Raw genomic sequence first — 8,175 nt, 5'->3', positions numbered from 1 at the left:
TCATTAACTAGAAGGGCCTTATGTAGACCTTGCCAAAGAAAGAACTTCGTCTTTTCTAGTATAGACAACTTCCAAAAATGTTTCCATTCTAAAGTTTTCACACCATGTTCCTCTATGTATAATGATTGGAATCTCGTTGTTGCAGTATAGCTATGTGATAGGTCACCCATCCAATTAAATGTGTCAATCCCTATTGGATACATAGGTATATGAACCTGTAAATTGTGATCAATCACCTCCTATAATGTGTACGTAGGGAACCAGATGACATAGCAGTCCCACTCCCAACCAATCTTCATACAAAAAATAGGAACTTCCTAAACCAAGACAAGGAGCAAAGAAATCATTAAGAAATAATAATGCTTTAAGAATGCTTGCCCAGACATAGGATTGCCCACATTGTTCTATCCCAGCTAGCACCGAGTGGCCCCTCAAATATTTATCCCATAGGACCTACACCCAAGGCTTATGTGGTGAACTCAACAACTCCCAGATCAACTTACTAAGAAGGGTTATGTGCACCAGTCATGATTCTCGTATGTTTAATCCACCATGCACAAGTGGTTGGATGATAGTGGACCATCCTACCAAAGACCAGAATCGGCAGTTGCAGTCTTTTTCCCAAAACATCGATCGACATGTTTTGTTAATAATGTTGTAGATACCTTGCGGGAACCACAAACACTACATACCATAAGAATCGAGGTTAATGTGGACTTGATGAGACATAACTTGCCAGCTTTGTTCAGTAACCCTCCTTTCTAGATGGCTAATCTCCTATTCACATGATCAATGATATATTGAAAATCTCACAACTTAGCCCTTCCTTGAATCATTGTCATACCCAAGTACTTCCATGCAACAATTATTCTACATATTTAAAATTTGTTGAAACCTTTCTATTCTTAGGCTTTCCACCTTCTTAGATGCCATGAATTTAGATTTGTCATAATTTACCTTTAAACTCGATGCAACATAGAAGTCCTCCAAGTAGGGATGACAAATATACCCGTACCCGTGGGTAATACCCGAACCCGTCCCGACTTTGACGGGGAATACCCGGTTTGACCGGGTACGGGTACGGGTAAAACCCGATATATTAAATCGGGTATGGGTACGGGTACGGGTATGTACTTACCCGCCCCGTACCCGTACCCGTACCCGTACCCGTACCCGTCCCCGTTCTCATTTTTAATTTAATACTCACTTTTAATTTAATTATATTAAAAAAAATTAATATATTTTTATGTGTGATTATTTATTATAATATGAGATAAAGAAATAACCTAATTATAATTATAATATAATAAAAAAAATTTAAAAATATTATTTTTTTTCAAAAAATAAAAAATAAAAAAATTTGACGGGTACTGGTACGGGTACGGGTATACCCGATACCCGACAGGGAAGGGGATGGGTTTAACTCGCAGGGACGGGGACGGGTATCATGAAACCCGTACCCGACCCGCCCCGTTGCCATCCCTACCTCCAAGGTTGAAGCTACCAGTTGCACACACTTATTGCTTCATGGCACGATATAATAAGAAAATATCATTCGCAAACAACAAATAAGACAAAGGTGGGCCTCCCTATGATATTTGAATAGCTTCCTAGGACCTTTCTTTATTTAGCTCATGGATGTGAAGAACAAGTCTCTCCATGCAAAGCACGAAAAGATATGGGGAGAGAGGATCCCCTTGTCTAAGACCCCAAGAAGGTTGAAAGGGTTACAACTTTCCTCTATTCCAAAGCACTGACAACACAAAGTTGTCAATTCCCCACATGATCAGTTGGATGATACGAGTAGGAAAATCAAATCTATGTAGGGTAGCCTAAAGAAAATCCTAACTCACTTCGTCATACACCTTCTCAAGGTCAATTTTCAATGCCATAGTTTCCATAGTAGTTTTATCCTTGGATATAAAATGGAGAGTCTTTTGTGCAAGGATATTATTATCAAGTGTTCCTCTCCCTGATATTAAACTTTCTTAGAAAGGTCCAACGATATAATGGAGGTAAGGACACAATCATGCCACTAACACTTTCAATATAATGTTATATCTCACATTACACAAACTAATTGGGCGAAAGTCTTTAAGGTTAGATGGATTGTCTATCTTTGAGATAAGCATGATTAATGTTTCAAGAAGAGATTCATCTGAGAAGCTATGCAAAAATTCTTCACGCACCATCCTCCAAAGTTTGTCATCCACAATGTGCCAATTTTGTTTATAAAAAAAGGGTTGAAATCCTTCTGACCCATGTGCCTTAAAGGATTTCATGCTCATAACAAACCTTCTAACCTTTTTATTAGATATTAGAGCCAAGAGGGTGGCCATATCCTCTTCTCCCAAAACTAGAGGAAAACCTAGATGTATGTCCACAAAAGCACTATGTGATTCATTCCTGAAAAGCTCCTGATAGAAGTGAAAAGCTTTACTGTTAAGGACATCCGGATACGTATGCCACGTGCCATCTAGTAGAAATAAGCCTCGAATCTTGTTTCTCTTCTTCGAGCAAGGGTTTGAGTATGGAAATAACTAGTATTCCTATCACCAAACCTCACCCTCTTCTCTCTAGACTTTTGAAACCACAAAAATTCTTCTTGCAATAAAACCTCATCCAACTCATGTTGGAGAGTACCTTCCAATTGAGAAAGATTCTCAGACTCCCCTTTTTCAAGCTCCAATTGAACCCCACTTAAATTTGCCTCTACAACTTTTTTTTGAGTCATAATATTGCCAAATACACGAGTGTTAAACTCTAATGCATCAGTCTTGACAATTTTTAATCCGTTAGCAAGGGTAGGGGTTCTCCTAATCCAAGCCTCATGGACCACCTTCTTAAAACTCTTATGCCTAAACCAAGAAGCTTGGAAATGAAATGGACAATCCTTTAACTTATCTTTCAAACCGCCATACTACACAAGGATAGGGCAATGATTTGAATAAGCCCGACAAAAAACCTCCGCAAAAGCTTCTAGAAAGAGAGACTGCCATGATGTGTCACAAATCATTCTATCAAGCCTTTTAGTCATCATTGTGCCTAGTTGCTTCTGATACTAGGTGTGTCTAAGACTTTTAGAGCCAAGGTCCATCAAGGAACAATCATTCATGAGCTGAACCAACTGAGAGGCATGAGAAGGAGAGAAACGATAATCTCAGATCTCTAAGCTAGAATTGACCTCATTGAAATCTCCTAATACGAGCCAAGGAACTACTAGCTGTCTTCTAAGACTCCTAATATAATCCCACACCTCTGTTCTGTAATTGAATTTAGGACTTGCATACACAAATGTGCATGCCCACTCTATGTTACCTTTCTTGATTAAAACTATAGTTGTTTAAGGGAAAGAAAATAACTCAAGCGTCGATATTTGACTATCTTTCTCAACCAAGATCCATATGCCTCCAGCATGACAATTGGCCTCCACACTATGATGCAACTTATAGTTTAGATTGTTCCGAAATTAAGTAACTGACAAGAATAGGCAATGGGTTTCCAACACTATGAAAATAAAAGGTTTGTGCAACTTAACCAGCTCACAAACCCTTCTTTCCCCTTTTGCATTTACTACACGTCTAATATTCCAAAAAATAATATTATGGTTATCTAACATGAGAAACCTATTAGAGTGGTAACCAGAAGCTCTCCTCAAGAGAGCATGTCATCACGAGTTATATCCTCAACCTCAGGATGCCCCTTACGATCATCTCGGTTCCATCCTACACCACACTCTAGACCTCCTCCATGCGATCCTCATCATAATATGTATATAGGGTACCCTCAACATGCTTGATGAGGATGACGAACTTAAACTTTGCAATTCGAGGAGCAATACTTTAAGTTTGCTCTGGCTTCGGGTTAACCTTCTCGACATTAATCATGTCCACATGCATACACAAACCGCCTACATCAGCACGACCCCGTTTCTTCTCTTTTCTCATGGCCTCGTGCACCCTTTTTATTAGGCCCAACCTTATTTTCCAACATAATCTGAACATTGGACCCCACATGATTATTCATATTTTTGGATAATGCTAGGGACCCATCTGTAACAGCTAAGATATTTCCTCTCGCACCTATCTTGTCAAAATCTTTATCCTTCCCCAATCCATGCATGAATTGTGTTGCAAATAATTTACTTTTATTTTATTTTTGTGATTTTTGTTTCATGATCAACCAATCTCCATGTGATTGTAGTGAATTCACCAAGACATCCAGGATCTCGTTATCATTCTTCTCCTTTGTCTCCTCATCAATGGTACCATCTCCACTCAATGTTGATGGACCTTCACCCTTTGCCATTGACTCCTTATCTTGGGCACTCTTCTTCGTTGTTGTAGGAGGAGTCACGCACACACAGGCAACATGGCCATAACAACCACAGTGGTACAAAGTAAATGCAAGCCTTAGTATTCTACTTTGTACTATATATTGTTGAGATTAAACCTGCCTAACATTAGTTTATAGAGGTTAATTTCAACACAAACTCTGGCAAACCTCCCTCAAGTCATATTAAGGGTGTTGAGATGGACCTTAATAGGCCTTCCCATCGATGAGGCTATAGAAAGAAGAACGTTCTTGTCATGAAACACCATGCCTAGCCCTGGAAAGTAGACCCAGATAAAGGCTTTATCTTCCTCCGCCTTAGATGCCACAAACTTTGATGACCATTGTCTGACAATCAATTAACGATCAAAGAGCATCCACGGGCCTCCTTGCACATGCTCCTTATCTACATCAAGATCAAATTTCACCAGAAATAGCCATGTGATATATCCATTACCTCAAAAATCCCCTTGTAATTTCCAAAATGTTTGCAGCCTGCTCTGCATAGTAATGAAACCAATGCTCTTCCCCAACAATTTCACCACTAGACATTGTTTCCATTGTTCATACAATTTCACAAAGGTTTCAACCCTCCTTGAGGAGATCACGTACCGAAGAGGATATAACAAGGCCCCCTATAACCTTTTCCTTGAACGTTTCACTCCAACAGAGTTGGACCTATACAAAAGGGCCATAATCTTTGCATGCATAATAGTAGTTGAGAAACCAATGGACATTCGGCAAATATTTTGATTGTCTTATTCCACATAATAATCACTTACTTTTGTGTTTAATAGATGTTGTACCATTTAGATGTTGGGGTTATTTCGTTGATTTGTTTGGGAGAATATACTTATATCAAAAGTAGGGGGTTATAACTTTGTTATTTTTTATCGGTTTATTTTAAACACAACTCCATGATGGTGATACGATTTTACTTTTGGTCATCTTCCAAAAGATCTCTCTATCATTGGAGTTTGCGTATGTTTTATAAACTATTATTTTTTTCTCTCTTATTTTATCGACGTGTAACTTTATTTGTATCACATGAAAATAAAAAAAAATTAAAAAAAAAAAACTTTTCTAATCATTTGATAGGTGTTGTGTACGTGTTTTTTTTTCCGCCTATATGGTCTTAGAGAGGGGGATTGATTTCAATCTACTTATTCAAAGAATAAAGTTATATTTGATTTATAATTTTAGTTTGTAGAAACTAAATTATAAAAAATAATTAATCGATAGTAGGAGCGAGCGACATAAAAAGAAAGGATAGCACAAGGAGAAAAAAAAAAAGATGTAAAAAAAAATGGAAAATAGAAAACTAGACCATCATATAAAGAAATGTATATATAAGGGAGAGAGGGAGATAGATGTTAGTTTTAAATAAAGTTATATAGTTGGTAATATGGATATAGTTAGCGTGTTGCAGTTGGCATTGGGCTAAATTGGCGTGAAAACGACGTACACATAGAGACAGTTTGTATATGATTAGTTATTAATGGAGGAGATTGTCTAATTTATTTATATATAGAGAGTTTGGGAATTTAGCGTTTTGGAGAAAGGGTGGATGAACATGTAAGTGGGAGAGGGAGATGAGCTGCTTTTGTTCTCGTGGGAAGGGTGTGGGCGTTGATCATATAGGGACGACAAAGCCAAATTCAAGGAAAGGGAGAGGCACAGCCTCGAGTTTCAGTTTTCGCGAGCTTACATCGGCATCCAGGGGTTTCAAGGAAGTCAATTTGATCGGTGAAGGAGGTTTTGGAAAGGTTTACAAGGGCCAACTCTCCACAGGCCAGCTTGTTGCTATCAAACAATTGCGTCTAGATGGTGATGGCCATCAAGGTAATCGCGAATTTGTCACCGAGGTTCTTATGCTAAGCCTCCTTCATCATTCTAATCTCGTCAAATTAATCGGCTACTGCACCCATGGAGATCAAAGGCTTTTGGTTTATGAATACATGCCTAAGGGAAGCCTCGAACATCATCTTTTCGGTAATTCATTAATTACTAACCTATTCCGCTTCATCACCTACGTACCTAGCTCATCATATATATAATGTCCTATTAATTCCTCTTCATGCATGCATATATATTTATATTTATGTATTGATTATTTTTCAGATACTAACCTAGAGAGAAAACCACTAAGCTGGAAAACTCGACTGAACATTGCTGTGGGTGCTGCGCGGGGCCTCCAGTATCTCCATTGTTCAGCGAATCCACCTGTTATCTATCGGGACTTGAAATCTGCCAACATCTTATTAGACGATGATTTGAACCCTAAACTCTCGGATTTTGGGCTTGCTAAGCTAGGACCTGTTGGAGACAATACCCATGTTTCCACAAGAGTCATGGGAACATATGGCTATTGTGCCCCCGAGTACGCCATGAGTGGCAAATTAACCCTTAAATCTGATATCTACAGCTTTGGTGTCGTCTTGCTAGAGTTGATCACCGGACGTAAGGCAATGGATGTCGCTAGAAAACCACGCGAGCAAAGCCTCGTTGCATGGGTACGTAAATTTTCTAATATCAATCTATTTACAATTATTTTATTTTATTTGTAATCATCAAGTATATAACTCATTTCCACCCTCGCATATACATTTGGAGACCAAATACATTTCTTGATTAAAAAACAAAAGTATAAACCACTTATGCCTTTATATAACTAGTTTTTCTTTTAATAACTAATTCTTGCATGCATGGGATGGGACAATTAGTATTTTAGCATTCCAATATGTTTCTATATGAAACTCCATCACTTGTCTTAAATGAAGTACGTACTTTTGTGTGTATTCTTGGTGCAGTCTCGGCCATTTTTGGGTGACCGGAGAAAGCTTTCGCAAATGGTTGACCCTCTATTGCAAGGAAACTACCCGATACGTTGTTTGCACAATGCAGTCGCTATAACTGCCATGTGTCTTCAGGAGAAACCGAATCTTCGTCCATCCATTGGTGATATTGTTGTTGCATTGGAGTACTTGGCCTCTGAAAGTGTTTCTGAAGTCCACAGGCGAGGACATGCCATGCGCAGCCCACTCCAGCAACCAACACCAAAAACAGATACAGATACAGATAGAAACCAGAATTAAATATGTTTTTATCTGTAATATCTCTTTCTTTTTTATTAGTCTTTATGATATTTTAAATGATTTTTATAAATCTCTTTTTATTTTGATTTTTATTATTTTAATTTAGTCCCAATAATATACATATTTTTTGTTTTACTTATAACATTTGAATAGTTTGCTTGTAATTCCTTCTACATGGACTAATTTAAAATAAACTAAATATTATAGATAAAGAAAATATATATTATAGGGACTAAAACAAAAATAATAAAAAATTAAATGAAAAAACAAGAATTTTAACATCATTCAAAAAATTATAAAAACTAATATATATTACAGAAATTAAAACATATTTAAACCTAGGAACTAATTTTCAAAGGAAAATTGAGTTCAAGCCCATGTGATTCTGGGTATAGGTCGCATCAGCTTAATCATCTTAAGCAATTATTAAATTGCTATTTGTAATTGTAAGTCAAAGCACTATATATTGCTTTAAATCAATTTATTGTTAGTAATGTTACAAAAAAAAAAAAAAAAAAAAAACTATTGTTAGTCACAGCAATAGTGACAATAAACTTATAATTACCATACACAGAATTAACGGGGAGTAATTAAGCCCCTCTCCGGAAAAAAAAATATATATATAAATTTTAATTTTTATAATAATATCATCTTATAATTTATTAATTAATTATCAATTTTATATATCAAAGTGGAGTCTTTTATTCTTGATTAATATTCTCTTTCTCAGTCTAATACGTCAAATCTC

The 8,175-nt window shown here is 36.9% G+C and overlaps 2 protein-coding genes across 2 annotated transcripts; one reads left to right on the top strand and one right to left on the bottom strand.

Moving 5' to 3' along the window:
• Positions 1 to 2,027: 2,027 nt before the first annotated feature.
• Positions 2,028 to 4,308, bottom strand: LOC145952012 (uncharacterized). The gene is made up of 3 exons (XM_083064231.1): positions 4,213 to 4,308; positions 2,567 to 2,920; positions 2,028 to 2,417 (listed from the first exon to the last, which is right to left on the bottom strand). The coding sequence occupies exons 1-3, from the start codon at positions 4,306 to 4,308 to the stop codon at positions 2,028 to 2,030; spliced, it is 840 nt and encodes a 279-aa protein (XP_082920357.1).
• Positions 4,309 to 5,872: 1,564 nt separating this feature from the next.
• On the top strand, positions 5,873 to 7,562 carry LOC109800028 (putative serine/threonine-protein kinase PBL21). Its single transcript, XM_020360705.3, has 3 exons — positions 5,873 to 6,324; positions 6,454 to 6,845; positions 7,143 to 7,562. The coding sequence occupies exons 1-3, from the start codon at positions 5,925 to 5,927 to the stop codon at positions 7,425 to 7,427; spliced, it is 1,077 nt and encodes a 358-aa protein (XP_020216294.2). The 5' UTR covers positions 5,873 to 5,924; the 3' UTR covers positions 7,428 to 7,562.
• The last annotated feature ends 613 nt before the right edge of the window (positions 7,563 to 8,175 follow it).

This window comes from Cajanus cajan, chromosome 9, assembly GCF_000230855.2.
Source record: "Cajanus cajan strain Asha chromosome 9, NIPB_CcT2T_4, whole genome shotgun sequence".
Lineage (NCBI taxonomy): Eukaryota > Viridiplantae > Streptophyta > Magnoliopsida > Fabales > Fabaceae > Cajanus > Cajanus cajan.
The sequence above is the reverse complement of the archived record's forward strand: the minus strand, read 5'-3'. Positions and strand labels throughout refer to the sequence as shown.